Raw genomic sequence first — 24,907 nt, 5'->3', positions numbered from 1 at the left:
TCTTGCTATGATTGGACTGGCCCAACAACTAGACCAAATCGACGGCGTAAGCCACGCCATGTACGCCGACGATATCACTGTATGGGTCACCAAAGGCTCACTCAGGGAAAAGGAAGAAAGATTACAAGAAGCTGCGACATGCGTAGAGAAATATGTCAAGGCAAGAGGTCTAGCCTGCTCAACGGAGAAGTCCGAGCTCCTGAGAGTATGGCGAGGCAAGAAGAATCGCACCGTCCCAGAGGAAGTAAACATGAAGTTGAACATCCACCTCGAGGGACAGCCAATCCCGGAGAAGACGCTCATCATGATATTAGGAATGTGGATACAATCGAACCAACGATGTACCCACACCCTAACACTACTTAAAACTGCAGCCAACCAAGTGGCCCGCATGATAACGCGGGTCTCGCGGAAAAGACACGACATGAAGGAAGCAGACACACTCAAACTGATCAGAAGCCTGGTGGTCAGTAGAGTGACGTACAGCCTCCCGTACTACCACTGTACGAAGCACGAAATGCAACAAGCGGACGCAATCCTGAGGAAAGCCCTCAAGACGGCGCTCCACCTACCGCAGTCAACATCGACCGACAAACTCCTGGCCCTGGGGCTACACAACAGTCTCGAGGAGCTCCAAGAAGCGCAGATAATCGCGCAAATGCAAAGACTAAGGCTATCGGCAACGGGCAGAAGACTCCTGAGCAGATACGGCGGTGAAGCTACCATAAAGGAGACACAAAGCACGGAGACGATACCGGACGAATACAGAAACACCATCAAAGTAGCACCGATACCCAGCAATATGGACCCGAACCTACACATGGCACGAAGACAAGCAAGAGCAGAGTATGTACAAAGAACACTGGCAACTAGACATGACACAGTGTACGTAGACGCCGCTACCTACACTCAGGACAAAAACCACAAGAAAAGCAAAGTCACAACGGTGATCAACTCGGACCTAAAAGAAATCACCAGCGCATCAATTCGGAACTGTACGGTAGTTGAGGCCGAAGAGGCAGCCGTGGCTGCCTCTTCGGCCTCAACTACAGAGAAGATGGAAGACTCCATCTGATGCCGCAAAAATCACTGCAAAATAGAGCAAATAAACGTTTTCCATCATCATCATCATCATCTGTGGTCCGTCTGTTCGCGCAGTTAAACAATGTTCGCTAATATGTACCAATTCGACCGACAACATGTTCTTCTAAACTATGTATGAAGCACCTCAGACTTTCCTTTTCTTTTGATGCTGGTGGTATTCTGCAGTGCTTAACCCTTTCAGATGCTGTCTACACAATTGTCCACAGCAGCATAGTGCATCAAAATGATGAATGTAACAATATTTAAAATGTGTTGCACACATCTTGAAACATTATTGGAACTGTGCTGCAATACTGAATAATGTGCAAAATGTACAGAATAAGTGAGATCATCATTGGCTAGACTTGGCACACGACGTATCACTGGGGCAAGTTCGGGGGGCGATCATTATATGGGAAAGGAAAAAAAAATCGAATTTTGAAGACAAAATTCAGGGGTGCGATCATTATTCAAGTAAATACAGTACTTGTTTTGCTGGGCACAAGTTTGCCCAATAAAGAGTTAAATTTGTAACTCCCAGTTTTTGACTCTGCATCATATTCTTCGCCGTCACTACAACGTGACTACCGTATTTACTCGCATAATGATCGCACTTTTTTTGTCAGAAAAATTGAAGCAAATTCAGGGGTGCGATCATTACGCGGGTTAAATTTCCCGGGAAAAAAAAATTTTTTTTTTTTCGTCCGCGTTTGCTGCGGGATGGGAGATTGCGGGTGCGGGACACCAAAACAAAAATGGCGGCTAGCGGAGCGAGCCGAACGCGCCGAACGCGATTTTTTTTTTTCTTCTCGTGAGTACATTACGTGCATTGAAACAGTTTCTTCCGTATTAGTGATGAATAATATCGTTAATATCGGCAAGTTTGCGGCAATAACGTAGCCATGTCCACTTTGAGGGGACAGTAATAGGTGGGCGCGCTTAGCTGCCAGTGACAGAAACACATGACGGGCATGCTGCGGAAACTGCGGCATCTGTCTTCACTACTTTCCGCTAAGGGTGGGCGAATATCTTAGCTGTGTTACAAGCGTCGGCGTATGAATAGGGCACACTTTTAACGTATCAGAGTAAACGTGGCTACTATCATTGCCGCGCGCGATTTGTTGCGTGCTCACGAGTGCAAAAGCAGATGAAAAGAATCGAAATGCGCCTTTATTGTTTTTGTTGACATCAGCCATTATAAAGCCAACCCATAATAAAGGCAAGTTTGGTTGTACCTCATTTTGTCATGGAAGTGCGGAAAGTGATGAAAGTAATGAAATGAGGCATCTACTTAAGAATGTTTAGTGCGTGCAGGCCGCTTGGCTTGTCTTGAAGAGTCGTTCGCGTAGCATTCGACAGGTGGTAAGCGCGATCATTATTCGCTAGACTTAGCATACGACATATCGCTGCGGCAAGTTCGGGGTGCGACCATTACGCGGGAAATAAAAAAAATCGAATTTTGACGACAAATTTTAGGGGTGCGATCATTACGCGAGTGCGATCATTATGCGAGTAAATACGGTATTCTTCAATGATACTTTGCATGCCTGAACCTTACGTAGTTGGCTGTGCAATGAGCCAGCAAAAAGGAAATCGTACGACAGCTTCTGATATGATATGGCATGGTCGTGCAGGTGTTTGCAAAGCAATCTTGTAGACAGACGATGACGCGTGCGCAAGCGCTGATGTCGATATTTTGTGCACTATTGTTACTTAAAAAGGTAAAAAGAAACTTGCTGCAGGCATACATTAATTAATTCATTCATTCATTCTTTAATCAAACCTGTTTTTCATATCTAAAAGAGTATACAGATCACTAACCTATAGTTTCAAGCTCAGTTTAGAGCAGGCTGTTTTAGGGCAGACTGACGGATGAAGACAAAATAGTCCAGCAACAGTGCACCGCAGTCACTCATACATAAGCACTGATGACATAAGCACTGATGCGTCGGCACGCATCAGTGCTTATGTCCAGTGGTTGCGTGCCTTTTTCCTCCTACCTACACGAAGCGACGCATTCGCCTGTTAGCATGTGCCGAAGCGTACTGACGCATGCCAGTGGTTGGGATTTAGCGCGATCAAATGTGCTCAAGGGGGCGGAGGGGAATACGTTGGCGCGCCTCTCGGCCGTGGCTGCACATGGCTATAAGCGCAGCTGAGCATATACGCAGCCACGCACCTTACTTTACAGGTAATCTGCCGCGTATGCAACGAGTGGGCATGCCAAGACGGCGAGGCAACATGTAAGCTACCTTACCGCTCGACTAGTATTGGAGGTTGCGTGATCTCGAGTTTTGGTGACCCGTTGGAGCGAGAGGCAGACAAAGCATTTGCTCCCCACCGCCGGCGCTTTTCCCCATAGCGCCATCCCAGTGTGGGTGATGCTATCAGCCACGGGGGGCAGAGTGCACGTGAAAGTGTGGCTGGCTTCAGTTAATCGGTACTGCAGAAAAAATATCGTTGACGTACGTGGCATGAAACCATATCATTCGTCGCCGACTCCCAAATTTATCAAAATTAATTGTTTCCTCATTTGCTTTTTTCAACTGCCCGATAAGTCGGAAAATTCTGCGGCCCCTTTTCATGTAAGAAAAATTGATTGGCAACTGTGCTTATTTGCATAAAAGGTCGAATTTCAATTGAATGAAATTTTGATATACTGAAGCAAATTGATTTTACCGACTTCGTTACACTGAGGTGTAACTGTATTACAAAGTAAGTCACTATGTATATGGCAGTGTTCAATACTCCACTCACATGCGCAGAAGATTCTGTTTGAGGCCACTTGACTGGTCCCTGGTCCTGGTAGGCGTCTGGTCCAAAGGTCCTCGGCTACTTTTGGCTCCTGCACCTTCCTTGCAAATACCTCGATCGAGGAATGTGTTCAAGCTCAAGATCACTTGCAGGCCTCTGAGCAGCAGCCATGATGTCAACACGTGCAAGTTCTGCAGTACCTGAGCACACCAGTGAGTGGCAAAATAGGATCAATTAAATATGCATTGCACTGTGAAGCCATTGTACTAAATGCCAAACAGAAAGCAGTGACCATGCTGTCCTAGGTTCACTAAAAAATAATTTTTTCCCTTATACTTTTAACATACTTTATACTTTATACATTTAACAACGATTTAATATCTACACACACAGCACGCATACCCTTTCCTCAGTATGCCATGTCTTCCACATTTTTTACTATCAATGCATGTCAACTTTTATTTAGCTTTATGTCCATGTCACATGAAAAGGCTCACTTACATGACCGCCAGCTCTTGTTGACGACCTCATGGTAGATGCAATAATATTGTAGATGTCAAGCTGAAAAGAAGTCAAAATAATCCCTTTATGCACAAAAAAAAAATTATGTTTGAAACATTCTTAGGCATACAATTTGAGTAGTGTCGTGTGAATATTCATATTTCTGAATAGTAGTTTCAAGAATTGTGCCATTTGATATTCGTTTCAGAAATAATTTTCACATTAGACTTCTTGTAGCGTTCCCAAATATGCATTACATAATTAGATTCACAATATTCGGCTTCGCCGAAATACAGTTGTGCTATGCAGCGAAGCATATCTATCGAGCAATGAAAGCATATTACAAGTGGAAAGGGGATACTGTGCGTCAACAGTGAGGTAACTTAGGCCGGTTGGTACATATCTTTGAGAAGACAGAGTCTCCATTTGCCCCATTCATAAGTTTCATTTCATTGCATATAGGGCACTGTAATAACGCCTAGTATTAGCCTAAGATGCACTCCTTATACATGTGCACATGCAGTCTCCAGCCATAGAATGAGCACCGAGAAGTCAAATATAGTGAAACCCCATCGATATGGTCCTTGCTATAGCGTTTTCCCAGCTGCTAGATTGCGTTCTTGCAGTCCCAACCTAGATTCCATTGACTCTCATGTGTTGTTTGCATTTGGTACATCGCCATTCTGTAATGGTACCACATCCTACATTGCGTTTGAACTCCGAGGTCACACAAGTTTCCTCTTGCATGTTGCAACACGTGACTGAAATTAGCAATAGGTGACCAAAGTTGCACAAGCCAGGCACACACAAGCATCGGGAGAAAACATGCAAAGAGCAGTTAGTGAAGCACGCGAAGAAGTGTGCATCGGTTAAAACCTACTTTGTCCTTAGACAAAACAATAAGTTTTAACATGCAGCACTTCCTATGCATACAAGTTTGCACAACAGCTATTTGATATTTCATTAGAAAATGTTTCTCTCGAATCACTATTCACTTCAAATGTGCTTCAAACTCATTTAAGATTCTCACATGCCTAAATTTGGGGCAGACAAATTTAGGCATAACCTAAAGAATTACATTACTGTGAAAAATAAACTCCTACTTTAGTAAAATTGGAAGTGAACAGCATTGAATAGTAGAGAAAAAAGCCAGGTAAATGTTTCTGAAATACTACACACTAAATATTATCCATGATAAAGTGTGTAAGTGCGACTTAACGAGGACGTAGAAAGAAACATATGCAGATACAGTGCTACTTTCAACTATAGATTTTATTTTAACAGGCATCAATAAATATATACCGTACGAGTGGAAACAAACGAGACGGCAAACAAGAACATTCCGAGGTGCATGTTGATGAACCGTACACATGTCCAAGGCATGGTCAAAACATACACTGCAATAGTTGCAACAATAAACCGAGGAATCGTATATCTTTTTCAGATAGTGACACTGATGACTTGCTCACACACACCTTTCCTCTAATTTTGCAATTTCATAGGCCTCCACAATCTCCCTTGTTGTCCTGCTATGAGCCCTATACAAAATAGAAGTACTTGCAAACATGGGCTTGCAGAGACAATCTCGGTAAAGAATGCCCAGATGACCCAAGTTACTCTAGTGACATTATACTTATGCTCTTTTAGTCTCTCACTGATGCATCTGCCAGTTTGACCAACATACATACTTCCAAACAAAAGTGGAATGGCATAGACAACGTTACGAGTGCAGGTTACAAATTGTTTGCGATGTTGAGTACAACATTCATTCCTTTTGTTATTCTCTGAATTAACCTGTTTGAACTGCTTCTGTAGACACTCAGGGGTAGAGAAAAGCTTGTACACACCTGACTTTGCTGCTATTCTTCTGAAATTATATGAAATACAATGAATATATGGTACCATGGCAATTTTTCTTTCCTCTAGCAGGGATACTGCTTCCCTTTTATGCGTTTTTATACTTCCTGCTCAAGCCCGCTGCAACTGAGGTGAGCATATGCATTGGGTAACCAGAATCTGCCAGGCACTTACTTGGCCTGATCTCTGAAACTGGCTTCCACTTTGTGGTCACATGGCTTCATCAGAATTATTGAAACATTATGTTACTATTGCATGTTTTACGAGTTTTGAATGAGCAGAATGAAATCTTAGGACTGGTTTATTGCCTCTTGGCTGATAACTCCAGCAGACCGTTTGTGGTGAAAAATACAATCCCTAGTCAATCGACGACCCATTTTTGGTAACTAGGTCTGAACAAGTGGTGGAATTCTTTAATGACTGGCAAGACAGGAACCTTGTTGCTTTTTCTATTGACTTAACAGACCTGTACTATTCTCTCCCGCAGAATGTGACAAAATGTGTAACTGAATGCAGTGATAAGTTTGGAGCAGTTCCATTTTAAAATGCTTGCGGTTTGACTTGCGAGAGACCTTTAGAACTTAGTTTTTATGTTAAATTGACTTAGGCGGCTAGGGAGTGCCATGTTGTCAAACAAAAAGATGGCATATGCATTAGGTCATGTATTGCTCCCTGCTTAAGTAACGTATAGCTAGTTAACAGTGACCAGGTTCTTGATGAACACTTGAAACATAACACCGATGTCAAGAAAGTGTTCAGATTGTTGATATCTTTTAATTATTTTGAATAACGAATCAGATAATTTTGACACCATAGTTTAAGAAACAGTAATCTCGTTCACTGAAGTGTTGTCTCCTTTGTCATTGGTGCATGACGTCCTTGTAGGCCATTTCATAAGATTTTTAGACTTGGGATTGTACTTTTCGCCTCAGAAGGTGTGCTGGAGTTATCAGCCGAGAGGCAATAAGCCGGTCCTATAATTTCATTTCATTCATTTGAAACTTGTAAAACGCGCAATAGTAACATCGTGTTTCAATAATTCTCTGAAGAAGTCATGTGACCACAAAGTGGAAACCAGTTTCAGAGATCAGGCCAAGCACCTGGCAGATTCTGGTTACCCGATGCATATGCTCACCTCAATTGCAGCGGGCTTAAGCAGGAAGTATAAAAACGCATCAAAGGGAAGCAGTATCCCTGCTAGAGGAAAGAAAAGTTGCTGTGGTACCATACATTCATTCTATTTCATATAATCGCAGAAGAATAGTGGCAAAGTCAGGGGTAGACACGGTTTTCTCTGCCCCCGAGCGTCTACAGAAACTATGCAACCGTGTTAATTCAGAGACTAGCAAAAGGAATGCGTGTTCTACTCAACATCACAAACAATTGTAACCTACACACAAAGCGTTGGATATGCCATTCCACTTTCGTGCAGAAGAACGTATGTTGGTCAAACTGGCAGATGCATCAATGGGAGACTAAAAGAGCATAAGTATAACGTCACTAGAGTAACTTGGGTGATCTGGGCATTCTTTGCCGAGATTGTCCATGCAAGCCCATGTTTGAATAGGGCTCATAGCAGGACGACAAGGGAGATTGTGGAGGCCTATGAAATTGCAAAATTAGAGGAAAGGTGGAAAGGAAAAGCCATCAGCGTCACTATCTGAAAAAGAGATACGATTCCTCAGTTTACTGTTGCAACTATTGCAGTGTATGCTTTGACCATGCCTTGGACATGTGTACAGTTCAACATGCACCACTGAATGTTCTGTTTTGCCATCACGTTTGTTTCCGCCCATACAGCATATATTTATCGATGCGTGCGAAAATAAAATCTATAGTTGAAAGTAGTGCTGTCTCTGTGTATCTGCTTCTTTCTACATTCTCGTTCAGTCACGCTTACACACTACATCATGGATTCAAACCAACTAGCCTGCCAACGTGTTTTACCGAAATATTAAATGTACCTTCTGGCCAAAGCATCAGAGAGAGGCTAGAGGGGTTAAAGTATCAATATAATAATAATAATAATATATGGGGTTTTACGTGCCAAAACCACTTTCTGATTATGAGGCACGCGGGTTAAAGTATCAAGCTAGTATAATCCGATAGAAGTTATAGAAGCAGCTTGGATAGAAAATAAGATAGAAAAGTGTTTGGGTAATTTTGCTTGCTCACTGTTTCCGAATGAATAGTGCCATGCAGAGGTCCCTTGAAAAGAAACAAAGTCACCAGAAGCAGAAGCGCTGTCGGGTCCTTGCTACTCTATGTCACACTTGCAAATCTCTGGCATTAAAAAGCCGTGGAGGAAAGTGAGATAGCATTTCCTCCCTTTCATAAGCTTTTAAGCAGAAAGGATGGAGTGGTTGATAAACAGGAGTCAACAGTGGCCAAGCACAGAGTGGCTTGCTTTTCTTCAATAAGTTAGCGTGACTCATTCCCACTGTGTTTATTTCTTTACTTCCATTGTTCGAAGCATGTTTCCATAGCACAGGAGCTAAAAAATGCTGTAATCATGGAGGTGAGATGCACATAACACAAATTGCACATGAGTGAGACGCTCCTCAATACAACTTTTCTTTTATTATTTATACTAGAGGTTTCAAAATTCAGACAGAGTTTTCTATAACGATTTCAAATACAATATTTTCCGGTCTATAAGTCACACCTTTGTATAAGTCACATAGGTGTATAAGTGGCACTGGTGTATACCGGTGTATAAGTGGCATAAGTCGCACCGGTGTAAAAGACGCAACTGTTTATTCAGTAAGTGATTAAAAAAAATACAGTGGCGTTTCACTTCATGAATGTGGGTCATGCGCAAGCGTATCAATGCCATCCCTACAGAATTTCGATAGCAATGACATGGACACTCCAGGCACATTTCTGCTGTCGTGTTCACCGCAATGTTACATATAAAGTCCAAGGGCAATAACATCCTCCCCGCATGCCATACGATGCATGTGTGAGTGAAAGCATGCGACGGTGAGCGAATAAAATAGCACAAAAGGAAGGAAAGCGGGAAGGCAGCACGGGAGGGAGGGGGAGTGGCTTGTACTCTGGTAGCAACCGTGTAGTTTGCACAGCAGTGTGCACCCTATCTTGAAAGCATCTGCAGATGCGACGACTCTGGAGTTCGTCAACTCGCGGTTGGCCTGCCGCAACTTACGTTGCTGCTCCGTCCGTCTCGGCAACCCGATCATGAGAAGAACCCGATACCTCCATACCACGCAGACAATCACAATTGCCAAAGCAGGTCAACCCAGCACGCTTCGCATGACCACAGCATCCAATCCGATTTTGACAGCAGTTTTTTTTGGGGTGGGGGCATATATAAGTTGCCTCGCTCTACAAGACACCCCGATGAAAAATTCTGAAAAAAAATGCTACTTATACACTGGAAAATATGGCATTTCATAGTTATTGTGTAGCTGCTGTAGTTTTTGAGATGCAATACACAATCGCAAATTATAGTCATTTTTGGGGGGCTTTTTTATGTACTAAATTTTCACTAATCAGTGCTGTAGCTTGTTTAGCTCTTTGTGGATCGCAAAGTGCGAATACCCAGCCAAACAGTATGTACAATTACTAGAATTAGGCAAAAGAAAATTAGAATATGTCAACAATTTTTTTTTCAATTCCCTGAAATATAACCTTGTACTTTCGAAGCTACTTGAAATTGCAATGTCTCCCAGCAGTAAATATCAGCACCGCACACACAGTTGAAGCTCGCAATAACGAAATCAGCAGGGAATGCAAAAAAATTAGCTTTCGTGAGAATTTTGTTGTTGCGAAATTGGACAGCAGAGATAGGTGATGCGTCGCAGAATGAAACTTTACCGTCATAATTTCGTTAGCCTACTTTGGCAAGCTTTGCTCGATGATATAGAACTGTACTGCCGACAGCACAAACTGCGCTGCATGCGCCGATCAGCAATTGCAGCATTCTGGTGGAGCAGTATTCTCGGTAAGTTGCTTTCGGAGATACTATCAGTTTTGCAAGATTTCGCATAACTCAGCACCGAACACAGAGCAACAGCGCTCCATGCATGCAGCAGCATTTCTCCAGTGCACTCCATAGGCATCGACATGTCCAGTGCCTGCGCATCGGTGCAGAGAGCGAAAGTGATCTTATCTCGTATACCCGAAGGCAATCGATCGTGATAACGGCCCTTTTGCACAAATCTACACCCGGTGTCAAATCCGCATGCAATGCCTGTCGGGTGGCACCAAAACCACTGTTCTTGAAGAAAGGGATGTGCATTCTCGGACAATCGGTCAATCATGGCCCGATACGTGGCACTCCATACTGCTACCACCATCTCAAGCCCCGTAAACAATTCCACGTCGGTGGGACGTGAATTTCTTTGTTTTTGCTGCCTTTTTCTCACTGAGGCGCACATTACGCACTGGATTAGGTCTGCAAAAACTGCCATCACATGTCGGTAGATACATGCGTGCCACTTCAAACAGGCAATCAACAAACAAGATGGTGGCCATGACATGTTTGAACGCATGCGATCGCTTCTGGCGTCTGGTTGTTTTTGTAAACAAAAATGGTAGTGCCACACTAGTGTAATGTGCTGGTGTTTTACACAATTTTAGTGCAAGGCAATCGCATTTGAGCACATTTTGGAGCCTGCTAGCCTTGCACAAGTAGCTAATATGCAGGGTTATGTTCCAGCAAATTTAATTGATGCAGGATTGTAGAACGATATCTCATTGTTGAGAGGCACAAAATGAATTGAATTTTATGGGTGTTTGCCAGGCATACGAAAATATTTCGCTGTCGTGAGAATTTTGTTGTTGCAGGATTTCGTTATCAGGTGTTTAGACTGTACCTCCAAGTGTACATATGAAAAATTTTGTCAGTATTAGACGAAGTGCCCAAAGTTATTTTCATGGGATTGTGAAAAAAATTAGTTAAGTGTCCAAATTCTTTTTTCATTGTTGTAGAATTGTGTGTGCTGTTTGGATCGATATCAGCACTTTGCAGTCTATGAAAAGTTATATAAGCTACAGCACAATGCTTTTTGCAAAAATTTATTACACAATAAAGTTGCTGCAATATCACTATATTTTGTCAATGTGTAGGACATAACTCAAGCAACTATAGCAGCTACACAAAAGCTAATGAGATATTTGAAATATGCTTGAAGGACTTTATAATTGGGTGAATTTTCAAAGCTCTAGTACAAATATTAACAATGTTTTTTCAAGGAGCGTCTCCCTCAAGTGCCTGAAGCTCAGCCCTCAATATCAGTCACATGCTTAGGTTGCAAGAAGGATCTGCTTTTACGCAGCATCCATGCCCCAAATACTTCTGTGATGACCCACACGTTTTTGCAACTAATATTTTATGCCCACTACAACATACAGAAAAAGGCAAGGTTCACTAACACAAGCCTCAACAACACGGGTAGCAAGTGCCAGGTGCCCTTCATCATCCCAGCAGGGGACTCCCTTGGTAGTGCCAGATGCAGGCTGGCTGCTCCCTCCAGATGAGGACACGCCCAATACACACACAGCCTGTGTCACGGCCACGGCCATGTGTCCACACCCCAGGGCAAGCCGCACGAGCCGCTGCAGCCGCACTTCACCCAGTGGCTCCAACACAGGAAGACCCAGGCACTTGCACACTAGAGCTATGTCTGCAAACAATGCTTTCCTGAAAATAATGGAATAAAACATAGTACCTTACTAACACCACACTGGTTCAACTTTTACAGGTGCTAGTAGTTCATCAAATAGGATGCCGAAATACCTGCTTCACACAAAGCCCACTATGCTGCAAGCATTCTCTTTCTGAACTATCACAATCTGCTTCTCAATATAACTAAGGCCTGGGTCCTCTTCAGACACAATATTGTCACGTAGTGAGTGTGAAGAACCACAGTGGCACAATACAGGTCATGAAACTAACTGTTCATTTGGCGAACCTGTGCCCAACCAAACAAGCGACGCTCAGCACTATGATAGCGGTGAGCACACTTGTCGATCACCAAAATCTGAACTGCAAATCAAGCACGGCAGCTATTTTACTCGTCAAAGGTTCCAGTGTAATCACTGGTGCCCATATGCCTTCCAGAAAGTAGTTAAACCTCGATATAACGAAGTCAGTAAAATCAGTAACTTGCTTCACTACACTGAACTTTCATTATACTGAAGATCATTTACGCAAATAAGCACAGTTACCAGTGGATTTTTCTTGCATGGAAGAGGCCTCAAAATATTCTGAGTTATCGGGCAACTGAAAAATAAAAAAAAAAACAGTGGAATGCATCTCACAATGGCTGTCGACGGTAATGCATTTCACAATGAGTCAATATACTGGCAAGAGGTATTCAGATTGATACCCAGTACCGCCACCATAATGTTACGCGAACAATGGATTGAATACTAAAAACGATTTACAAAGTATATTTATAAAAACAACTGCAGCACTGGCCATTTCAGCCGACAGCTCGAGCCTCAGGTGCAGTTTGTCTTCTTTGTCGGGGCAACTGCGCGCATTGTTAAAAGAAATGTGCAATATGCATATAGCAATATTGACACAATATATTGCTACCGTCGAAATTACATCTGAGACGTGTACTGCAGCAAGATTCCTCTTTCACACTTCCCCATGAACACTCGGCACTATCTTGAACCATTACCACGAAGCTTGCTCATGGCCTCCGAAATGCATCGTGCACCGGTGCATGTGAACACTGAGAAGCGAGTCATACAGCAACCAAGCTCCTCTTGCACTTTTCTGAAACACCGCACCATCTAGTGGCACTGCCGAGAAGTTTGTGCACAGCATCCAAGACGAGAAGTATGGCGCGCAGGTGCCTGTGAACGTCGAAGTTTGTTTCCTTGCTTGCTGCCCTCAGTGGAACATACTGAATGACCCAAGTGGGCGAGAGGTTCATTGAAGAGTGGCACATACCCAGTGCATTCACGGCACAGCTCACCAAAGCATTGGCATGAAAGGCGTTTACTGAAAGCGGCACATGCCCAGTGCATTTGTGGCGCAGCCTGCTAATGTGTCAGGTTGCTGTCCTTGAGGAACCCGTGGCGTGGATTCGATTCTACTCACCATTGGCGAAATTTGGGATCTTTTTCATCAATGAAGAGTGGTGACACATACCTAGTTACTCACGTTGGTGTCAAAGACGTTCATTGAAGTGCGGCAGACACCTACTAGTTTGGAGGTATGTAGATGGAGCAGACAGCAACCAATTTATTAAATGGAATTGCTCGCACTGCAGCTGCCTTGAGAGGTGTGCAAAGGGGCCAAATGTAGGCAAGCAACAGTCTTGTCGACAACTATGGCTACACTGCCAGATGATGTGTTAGCCACGTCACGGTCTTTGCGAAAAATAACATATAGCCGGAGAAATATTATTTGTGTAGCTTTTACATGGTTTTCCGAACGCAGAGCACCTTTGGATTGGTTTGTGTAAGAGTTCTTTAATGTCAATATTGTGGAGAAGACCTCTCGCATTCCACTATAGAATTTGTGTATCCATTTTCAAAGAATGTTACACTCTGTGTTAAGGGGCGATGCGGGTTTGAAATCGAAAAAAAAAGCAAAAAAATGCAAAAAAATGCCAATTTTCAGGAATCTCGATCTTGAAGTTTTCACTGTCTAAAGTATTACCCCACAAAGAATTATTGCTCAATTCCTTCTCGAAGTATTAAAGAAATGGTAATTTGTAAGCGTTAGTGGGTAAAGTAAATGGTAATTTGCCCTAATTTCAAGCCGCCAAAGCTCCAGACGATGCAGGGCGATCACCGCCATTTTGGTCTCGTTTGAAAGCTGGTTTCCCGTACTTCATTTTGGCACCTTTCAACAAGACAAAGGCATTCTGTGAGCGACAGCATTGGTGACGTTTTCGAGGGGTGAAATTGGGAAAGAGTGACGCTGATCAGGCGAAGCGTGCGCTTCTCCAAGGCACGGCCCTCAGACTGGCCCTGGCGCGCGCCTGTATTGTACTTGTACTGTACATACTGTACATACTTGTACTGTATCATACTTGGCTACCATTGAAGCAGACAAGCTGATAGCAGTGCATCCTTCTTTCCCCTAACCACTTCTGCGCATGCAGCACCCTCTCACACGAAGATATAAAAGCAAACATAATAAAGAGACAGGCAGTTTTTTTTGATGCCCAACCATTGTGTGTGTCGGCTTGCTCAGACGCGCACGATACATGGTGTCAGAAGTGCCCGCAGCCGCACGGCAGGAAGCAAGCCATGGACGCCTTAAAACTACCCTGCCCACTACAGTTGACTGGCAATGTCAGAAGGAACTGGCAACTCTTCAAGCAAAGACTGGACCTATTCCTGACGGCTACCTCGAGAGACCATCCCAAGACAGAAGCGGTCAAGGCGGCCATCCTCCTGAGCGCCGCGGGTGATGAAGCGCTCGAGGTCTAAGCAACTTCACATTCACCATAGGTGAGCTCAAGGATGACTACGAGACACTAGTACGGAAGTTTGATGCATACTTTATTGAGCAAGGGAACGAGATTTATGAACGCCATTTGTTCCGTATGCGAGTCAAGATGAGGGAGAGCAATTCGAGCGGTTTCTACGTGACCTGAGGATGCAAGCCAAACTTTGTAATTTTGGGACCCTTGAAGAGTCTCTGATTAGAGACCAGATCGTATTCAGGACTAATAACAAGAATGTCCGAGAGAAAATGTTGTGGGACAAAACCTTGACTCTACAAAAAGCCAAGAACATATGCAAAGCAGCTGAAGCGGCGGCACAACAAAGTGCTGTATGGGCCAACGAGCACATGTAAGTAGACTCCTCTCGCCGATATGAACGCGGCAAAGAACAGAAAGGCCGGTGCAAGCACTGTGGTCGAGTGCACGCGCCACAGCAATGTCCAGCCTATGGAAAAACTTGCTACGCATGTAAAAAGAAGAATCACTTTTTATCGTGATGAAAGAACCCGCAAGTTCACAGCATTCAGGAAGATCATGAAGACAGCTTTGATGTCCTTGACGTCAGCATCTGTGGCATAAGCACTAAACCAGGAAAAGACTGGACAGTGCGTGGCAGGGTCTCTGGTCACGAGATCGAAATGAAAGTCGATACATGTTCCCAAGAGAACTTGATTCCGCTTAGTATTTTTCAGCACATCTCAAAAGTGAACACGTTGCACAAGAGCGCAGCAGTACTAACTGCCTACAACGACTCCAAGATCAAGCATATCGGTGTCGCCACTAAAGCACTAGAGAGGAACGGTACCACGAGAGATACTGCCTTCTTTACCGTCAAGAAAGGACGCCACGCGATCATTGGCTTGAGCACATGCACTGAGTTTGGCATTGTCCCAGCAAACATTGACTCAGTCAGGCGAAGTGGAAAAGCAGGGCCGGCAATTGAATTTGCACATCTTTTTCATGGAACGGGCTGCGTACAAAGAACGTACAAGATGGTGCTGCGACCAGACGCAATTCCAGTGATACAACCTGCTCGGAAAGTACCTTTAGCACTGAGGCAACTATTGCGTGACGAGTCCTCTGGTTGTGGTAAGAAAAAAGAACGGCACTCTCCGAGTATGCATGGACCCTAGAGAAGTAAAGAAAAACATATTACACGAGCACTACCCGATGCCTACCCGCGGAGATATAGAAAGTGAGCTTTCAGGTGCTCGATTTTTTTGTCGACTGGATGCCAATTCTGGTTTTCATCAGATACCCCTTGATGAAGCTACATTGTGCGTCTGCACGTTTTCCACTCCCTTCGGGCGCTATCGGTTCCTAAGGCTACCGTTCGGCATTTCGTCTGCCAGGGAGGTCTCTCAAAAGACACTGACTGAGATCTTTGAAAGTATCCCAGGAGTATGCATTTACGTCGACGACGTCCTCATTTGGGGTGCTGACAAAACTCAGCATGACCAACGTTTGTGTGCCGCACTAGAAAAGGCAGAAAAAGCAGGACTCACGTTTAATGCTGAAAAATGTGTGTTTGGTATGAAGGAGATAACATTTCTAGGTGACATAATCAATGAAGGCAGCATGCACATAAGCCCCGAGTTGATTGAAGGCGTCCGAGCCATGCCCGCGCTGGAAGACAAAAATGCCGTGAGAAAAATGATGGGTGTCGTCAACTATTTCCGAAAGGATGTACCCAGCTTAAGCGATAAAACAGCGTTGCTGCGAAGCCTCGTCAAGAACGATACGGCTTTTGATTGGACTACAGCCCATGGGAGCGAGTGGCAAGACGTCTGCGAGGCATTAACATCGCCACCGCTCCTAGCTTTTTTTGATGAAACTAAAGAAACAAAGATCTCGGCAGATGTGTCAGCCATCGGCATTGGCGCATCGCTATTGCAAAAACACCAGAATGACTGGCGCAGTGATGTACGCCTCGCTAACGCTAACTGATAGCGAAACGCGATATTCGCAAATCGAGAAAGAAATGCTTGGCATAGTGTTCGCCTGCGAAAAATTTCACCAGTTTACTTATGGCTGCAAGATCCTCATAGAGACGGACCACCGACCGTTGTTGGCCATCACAAAAATATACATTGGAGAAATGCCACCCCAGCTACAGCGTTTCTTTGTTCGCCTTATAAAATACAATTATGACTTGCAGTTCGTTCCTGGAAAGGACCTGCTCCTGGCTGACATGCTCTCCCGTGCACCCGCCCTTTCACCAAACCCAGAAGCAATGGAGGACATCGAGGTTCATGCAGTTCGTGTCGTCTCGTGCATGGTAACCGCATCGACAAAACGTCGCCTTCAGGACAAGACACTATCGGATCCCTATCTGAGTACTGTAATACATCAAGTGTCGCGTAGAACAACGCTTCAAGGGGAATTACGTCAGTTTATGGCTGAGCTATCTGTCATAGACAGGATACTGCTGAAAGGATGCAAAATTGTCATACATACCCAAGTCCATGAGGAGCGAAATGCTAACAAAGGTATACGCAGGTCATCTGGGTATGAATAAGTGCAAGGCAAGAGCACGCACTTATTTTTTGGCCTGGACTAGACAGTAGCATTGAATCAATAATTCGTTCGTGCAACGCATGCTAAAAATATGCGTACAAGCAGCAGTCCGAGCCCCTTATTTTGCGCCCGACACCTAGTAATGTCGTGGTGCAGAGTAGGCATTGACATATTCCGTTTTGCCGGGGAAGGGCACCTAGTAGTGTTCGATGCGCACTCCAATTTTCCTGAAGCGGAAAAGTTGTCTACAATGACTGCCCATGAGGTGGTACAAAAAACATCCGCGATATTCGCGTGCTACGGGATCCCTGCGCAAATATTTACAGATAATGGGCCTCAATTTGCATCCAAAGAGTTTGCCGACTTTGCAAGGCGATATGATTTTGAGCCCGTGATTTCCGAGATCATATGGACTTGCTGAAAAGGGAGTACAGATAGTTAAGCGCATTATGAAAAAGACCACTGAATCTTGCGACGATTTTTGGTTAGGACTCTAGCCTTATTGTGTGTCTGTACTAGAGGATGGCCATTCACCTGCCCAACTGTTACAGGGACGGCGCCTAAGCACCAATGTTCCGGAATACAGCACTGAGCTGGGATGCCCAATACTCGAGCATCAACAGCAGGCCAAGGGCAAAACGCTGCACCCGTTGCAGCAAGGAGACACGGTACACATACTGGACGACAACTGGTCACGTAAGGCAAGAGTGCTTCAAGAAGTGGCTCCCTGATCCCACATCGTGGAGACAGAGGATGGAAGGCTTCTAAGGCGAAACAGACAACACCTGCTTCAAACACGGGAAAAATACCGCAAGATAGGCAAAGATGACGACAACAGCAACGCTGAAAATAGTAGCTTACAAAACGAAAGACAGAAGCCTCCAGAACAAGACAAAAGTGTACCCGGGTTTACTGGCCATCCGCAAGCCAATATACAGGTCTTCCCTAAAGTGGAGGCATCGGAAGCAGAGCCCCGCAGGTCGACCCGTCAGCGCAACAAGCCTCAATGGCTGCAATACGAAGTGAATTTCTGTCAAGTCTCCTAGCTATTCTTTCTTGCCTTCTGGTCTTTATATAAAGTCCTTCCTTTTTTTCATTAAAGGAAAGGAGATGCATCATACTTGGCTACCATGGAAGCAGACGAGCTGATAGCAGCGCATCCTTCTTTCCCCTAACCACTTCTGTGCATGCGGTACCCTCTCATACGAAGATATAAAAGCAAACATAATAAAGAGACAGGCAGTTTTTTTGATGCCCCACCACTGTGTTTGTCGTCTTGCTCAGACGCGCACGATACAACGCCTCCTCTCCTTCTCGAGCTGGCACGGCTGCGTGCTGATGGCGTGGTGCCTTTGCGCCCTCTGCGTGCGCCCGAGGCTACTCTTTGATGTGCAGTGTTTCGCGCCCCACAGTCTCTTTTCGCATCATTCATGAAAATATTTGCATCGTTAATTTGCTCCCATTTACTCGCACTTTTGTTACAACATTTATTAGCCAGGCTGCCGTGTCATGTGTACGTGTGTGTTTTAGTGCCACGTGATGGTTGGGATCGGGCATGAAGTAGAAGGTAGCTGGCCCATGCCGTCGTCCAACTCATCCACGCTGAGGACGTTGAAGGGAAGGACTGCTTCTCAGCGAGAACGAGGAATATGTGATTTATTTATAGTATCTACATAAGAACGTTACAGTTCATCAGTCTAACATGACTGAAAGAGAAACGCACACTGAGGAGCCGCGAACGGCTCCTTAAATACACTCTGTCCTCCCTAGATTCCTAGGTGAGGGAAAACGGTCGTTTGACCAAAGGCAGCGTCCAAAGTCATCGTAGCCGACCCGCCTTTGAGGGGGAGGGTTTACGCACTCACTTCCACACAGGTTGCACTGATCACACTGAGGTGAGTGAGTTCTCGCAGACATGGTGCTTGACCCGAGCAGGCGCCTCTTTATCCCAGAGTCGACGCCACAGACAATGGCCGCCACGTCTGCCCATTCTAAGCTGCCTGAGACAGCACTGCCAAATATCTTCTTCCAGGATTTCCCCCACTCCAATCAGACCATGACGGTGTCGGCGTACACATTAACAATACTTGCTCCACCAACTATGTCCAGACATCTCGGCACCATCCTCTGGTTGACGCGGCTCATTCTTGTCTTCACAAAGCAGGCTGTCGCCGCAGCAGACATCCCGGTGCCGAAAGGCTGGAGAAGCAGCGCATTGCCCGTCCTTTCAAAACGAGTCATCACAGCAGACCTGGTGGCGCCTCTCCGTTGGTCGCTTCCCGGAAGATCGCCAGTCCCCGCCGGTCTAACGTAACAGCTGTTATTCTGATGGGGCAGAACTCGCGTTTGAAATCAAGCATGCGGAAAGTGGTCCACAATAGGAGACGTGCTTGGAACAAGATAACTGCATCGTCGAAAAGAACTACGACAGCTATGGTGTCATTGCAAGCCACAGTACCACCTATGGGCGCCGCTGCGTTGGGCTCACCGGGAACGGCCACTTCGGTGTTGTCGCAAGCTGCAGTACCGCGGTCCCCCGGGGCTGTTGCACCGAACTCATCCAGATCGTAAAGTTTAGTTTTACCGCAAGCTACCGCACCACGCATCGACGCCGCTTTTCCAAGCTCCTCGGGAACTTCAGTGTTGCCGCAAGCCACAGCACTGCGAGTCGACGCAGCTGCTTCAAGCTCCTCGAGACTGTCAAAGTCAACTTCGGCATCGCCGGTGGGTGCACCTGGACCAAGCTCACGTGCGCATTGCATCGACACGTTTTACACGGAGGCTGAGTGTGCGGAGCGTGAAGAACGTGCAGAAAACGTGAAGTCTTCTTTGACAAAAAGTGTGCGTCTTCGTGGAAGTTCGAGCTTTTAGGCATAGGCACGGTGAGTGACGACGACGATCGCGGCATGGTGTACGTCATTGTGGACATGAAAGTTTTGCAGACGCTTTTCGCATCCACAACGTGCAGTAAGTGTGGGATGGCTACTACTGAGCTCAAAAAGTGCTATGAGAAACAGTACGGCCTAGCAGTGAGGCTATTGCTCACGTGCTCAAGTTGCGATTTCACAGAGCGGCACTTTTGGTCGCCACGAGTCACCGGAGCATAAAACATCACGCCCTTTGAGGTCAACCTCAGGGCAATGAAAGGCATACAAAGCATAGGAAAAGGAGTGAGAGCCCTTGCGGACTTTTGTGCCACCCTGAACCTCTCCCACTGGGGCCTTCACATCACAAGACCTTCAGGGGACAAATGGAAACCACGGTGCGAGCTTGCCAGACAGTAGCAACAGCCACAGAGGCAGCAAGCATGGAAGTAGTCAGAACCCTCTACAAGGACTTCCTCAACCCTGTAGGAAACGTGGACGTCATTTTTGATGGCACCTGGAAAACCCGTGGCCACAATTATAACATAGCTGTGGGGTGCATTATTGAACTTTACACAGGCCTGGTGCTGGACCATGTTGTCCTTTCTCGATATTGCCGTGGCTGCCAAGGAGCACCTGACCACGATGTTGATGGCTACGGTGACTGGGCTATGACCCACAAGTGTCAAAAAAACACTGACTGCAATGCCAGACGGATGGAGACGGAAGCAGCACTGATCCTGTTCAGGCGGTCCCTGCAGAATAATGGGCTGCACTACACAACGATTCTGTCTGATGGCAATAGCTGCACTTTTCATGCACTGACTCAAGACAGCATCTACGGATACTTAGACATTGAAAAAGAAGACTGTCTGAACCATGTCCATAGGCGAATGGGGACAGCCCTTCGCACCTTGTTGGAGAAGAAAAAAGTCCAAGCAGTCTCTTGGTGGGAAGGGGAGACTTACCCAGGATGAAAAAAAAAAGATAAACTATGATGGCATAACAGGCATGACGTTCCTGCAATGCAGAAGGCAGTGCAGGCCACACTATTGCACATGACTTCAATGGACGAATCCCCTGATCACAGTCATTGTCCTGAAGGTGATGACTCCTGGTGCTTCTACAACCATGCCCTGGCCAACCAAGAGGAGCCACCACCACATAAAAACCTTCTGCCAAGGTTTACTCACAATGCACTAGAGCCAGTCTTTGCAAGGCTAGGTACAGTGGAATCTCGTTGATACGATTCTCACGGGCACCGAAAATAAAAACGTATTATCCAAAAATCGTATTATCCAAAACGGACTCCAAAAGATCGCGAATAATACATACTTGGCACAGAACTTGCTTTTATTAAGGGGGGAGGCTACCCTGGAGACCGAACTTTCTTATTTTTTAAGATATCCAGATGAAACTTTCAGGATATGTTCACACCACCGAACTATAAGGAACTGCAAAGTTTCATGAAGATATGTTTATTAGTTCCAGAGTTATTGAGGTTTAACTAGGTGATTCATGTATATGCCTGAGGAAAAGCCTGGAGAAATGCCAGGACATCGTAGGAAGCTGAAATTCACTGTGATGATTCCTTGATAGATATCCCAGGGGGCTAAAGAGCCCTTTTCTTTAATTTCCCCTCCAAAAAATTTTAAGACAACTTTGAATTTGATGTAGCCAGTAATGACCACATTCATCAAAAATTAATTGCTTATTATAAATTAACTGCACCAACTTTCAAAAAAAGAAGCCTGTTACCCCCTGGCAAAGTCACTCAGGAACAGAATAAAAAAACGGCATACAAATCTGAAAAGCGGTTCTTGAGATATCGCCTTCCCTAGCACCACTACTAGCGAAAAAATACATTCCGAGAAAACAGGCCTTAAAGTTGAACACGTGTTTTTTTTTTATTAGAAAGCTCCTGCGGAGCTTCTAATTAGCTCTTGCGGCTCCAGGCACACTCAGTGTGTCGGATTTTCGACTGGCGACAGCCGAAAGCACAGTTTCGCCGCTGAAAAGCGTCTACGCAGTCGGCACTCGCTGCGGAAGATAGGAAGTTCGATGCTCGTACAAGACGCATATCGCGCTCCCGTGCACCGAACATCTGCACTGTCTTGGGCTTTGCCGGCATCGCGTGCAGCGAAGAACTAGCGAAAAAAAGAGAAAGCTGAGCAAATAATCTAAAAGATAGCGCTAGGCGATGAACAGCTCGAAAGCAGGCGAGCAAGGGACGCGAGCGCGCCATCACAGGGAGGAGCCGCCGCCGCCCGGGCAGCAGCCAATGGCAGGCGCGCTTTAGCCCGCGGGATTTGAGCAGCCGCCGCCGCCGGCGCAGCAGCCAATGGTAGGCGCGCTTTACCCCGCGGGATTTGAACGCGCTGCTCCGGCCAATCAGCGCTCCGCATCACATCGCGGAAAAACGCCAATAGCGCCTCAACCGCGCCGACGATGCGGTGCGTTTGGTGTGCGAGCTTGCGAAAATTGCTCCCAGAGGCCGCCACACTGCTGCAGGCGCTGTGCAGAAGCACGGCCGGACTCTAGCCGAGCCGAGCCAGGCCAAACCTCGAGCATACAAAGCGCGCGTCGCCGCGTCTTTAGTCCGCCGTGCCTGTCGTTTCGCTCGATGTTAATTTCAGTAGCTCTGCCCACCCGCTTCAAAGGACTGGCTCTGATGTTATCATCATACAGAAGACGTTTCCGGGATCGTATTATCCAAACCGACGTGGAAATACGATCGTATTAGCCGTACAAAAATGCATTTACCTCTATAGGGCATCGGCCGGGAACGAAAAAAAAACGTATTATGCCGAAAAACGTATTTAGCCGAATCGTATCAACGAGATTTCACTGTAACCAGGCCCTCTTACAGCGCTGCAGTGATGGCATAACACAAAATGCCATTGAGTGCCTGCACTCTGTGATCTGGACCCAAAGCTCCAAAAACAGACACGACTCATTGCTGGCTGTGGAAAGGGATGTTTCTGAAGCAGTGTCACGCTACAATCAGGGAATGACAAAAACCAGCAAGGCTGTTGCAGTGCAGCTTGGCTATAGTCCTGGCAGCTCCCTCATTCGAAGGAGCCTTGAAAAGGACAAACAAAGGCTTTACAGGTCTAAGAAAGGTCACAAAGAGACTGAAAAGATGAAGAGAATGGCCAAGCAGCACAAGCCTGACAAGACGCAAGATTACTGCCCAGGTCTGGTGTGAACTTGTGAGAGCATTCAAAACTTGAAAGTGACTTTCTGGGTGTTTTTTTTTTTTTTCGTCAAGTGCCTTTGCTTTATGAAAGGTTTGATAAAGTTTCCATGAATTGATTTCAGTAAATTTAGTGTTCTTGGGCTCAGCAACACCTGGGTAACACGTTAGAGCCCAAAGGTTTTCCATTTGTTCAATAGACAAAAGAGCTAGTGGCAGTAAAACTTTAAATGCAATTTTCTCAGCTTTCTTTTTTTCGTCAAGTGCTTTTGCCTTACGGAAGTTTTGATGATGTTTACATCAACCGATTTCAGTGAACTAGGTATCATTCTTCTTAGTAATATTTCGGTTATATCCAAAAGCTTTACGTTTCTTCTTAAAATGTGATAGATTAATAATTAGATCAAATGTAGGCTAATTACTTCCACACTGTTTTTTTTTTCCAAACTTTGCTATTCATTTCTGATAATCACAATTACTTTATTGGTATTCGCTTAGCTTTAGGATATGCAGTGGGCCTTTGGGAATGTCTACATATTCTTAAAGAAACTTTATTTTAATGAGAAATTATTAAAAAGGTCCGTAAGACATGACCTAATCAGGAGTATTGTATTCTGTCATATCTTTTTTTCCAGGTGAGGTATTTTAAATCTAAACACATATTTGAAATCAGCATTCTGCAATATATCTCCACACAAAATTTAAGCAATGGATGTCGAAAAATAAAAAAGAAGCTTTCAGGACCCTCACCTCCCCTCAAGGAAAGGAAAGGTTAGCTCACAGGGTCCTTTCCAGGCCCCTGATATGCAGTGTTTTCAGAGTGGTCGAGAGAATCCCGCCACTCCTTAGGCACAGGCTGCGCCAGCTGGCTGGGAGTTATGTCCATCGCCTCTTGCGGGGTGCACTGGACTCCTGTTCTTGCAAGCAGTGTGTTCGCTTTGAAAGCCTCGCCTCAAAAGACAAGACCGTGCAGCCCACCACCCCAGAGGTCGATGGGGTCCTCCTTCAGAGACGGCAAAGCAGCACCGGCTGCTGTCGCCAAGCGAGCTGGTGGCACAGCCACAGACACTCTTTGTGGGCCAGGTCAATGCCAGAGTCTGCTGTGGCATTGCCCTCTTACACGCTGCATTAGCATACCTTACAATATGATGAAATGAAACACATTTCTATGCTTCCTGAAATGAGACATTCTTCTTTACCTCACGTGTAGGGATATCTTTCTCTTTTTTCCACATGGGACATGAACGGAATTAGGCGGCATGCCCACTGTCGCAGTTCGGACAGTGAAGCGTGGCAATACAGTTGTCAGAAGTGTGTTTGGACTTGCCGCATTTTGACAGGTTGTGACACGCAATGGCCGGGGCAAGTGAGCCCAAGACCCACAATGAGGAGCCACGGTTCTCAGAGGTCAAGCGCGGGATCAACAGTAGTTGACCGAGCGGAGGAGAGGTGGCGTGAGTGCGGGGAAGATAGCGGCGGGAGTGAGTGAGCATGCAGGAGGAGAGGTGCTAACTGCAGGACTCGGAGTGTGATCGTGTGGTGTGCATGGTCGGCGTGCGGAAATAAAGGACAAGTTTGGGACGAACGTGTGGCGTGTCGTCAAGCGTGACAAGTGGGGGCTCGTCCGGTATTTACGTGGACATGGAGACAGTGAACGTTCGCGAAGAACTAGTGCAGCATCTGTTGGGGTAGACGAA

At 45.6% G+C, this 24,907-nt stretch overlaps 1 protein-coding gene across 6 annotated transcripts in view; it reads right to left on the bottom strand.

Annotated features, from left to right (window-relative positions):
- Positions 1-24,907, bottom strand: part of poe (E3 ubiquitin-protein ligase-like protein poe) — a 549,262-nt gene that overhangs the window by 463,959 nt on the left and 60,396 nt on the right. For all 6 annotated transcript variants that reach the window (XM_065455076.2, XM_065455078.2, XM_065455079.2 and 3 more), the window contains exons 7-9: positions 11,593-11,860; positions 4,339-4,398; positions 3,841-4,037 (exon numbers count right to left, since the gene is read on the bottom strand). In XM_065455076.2, the coding sequence (XP_065311148.1) occupies positions 3,841-4,037; positions 4,339-4,398; positions 11,593-11,860 (525 nt within the window). The remainder of the gene's footprint in view (positions 1-3,840; positions 4,038-4,338; positions 4,399-11,592; positions 11,861-24,907) is intronic.

This window comes from Dermacentor albipictus, chromosome 1 (genome assembly GCF_038994185.2).
Source record: "Dermacentor albipictus isolate Rhodes 1998 colony chromosome 1, USDA_Dalb.pri_finalv2, whole genome shotgun sequence".
Taxonomy (NCBI): Eukaryota; Metazoa; Arthropoda; class Arachnida; order Ixodida; family Ixodidae; genus Dermacentor; species Dermacentor albipictus.
The sequence above is the reverse complement of the archived record's forward strand: the minus strand, read 5'-3'. Positions and strand labels throughout refer to the sequence as shown.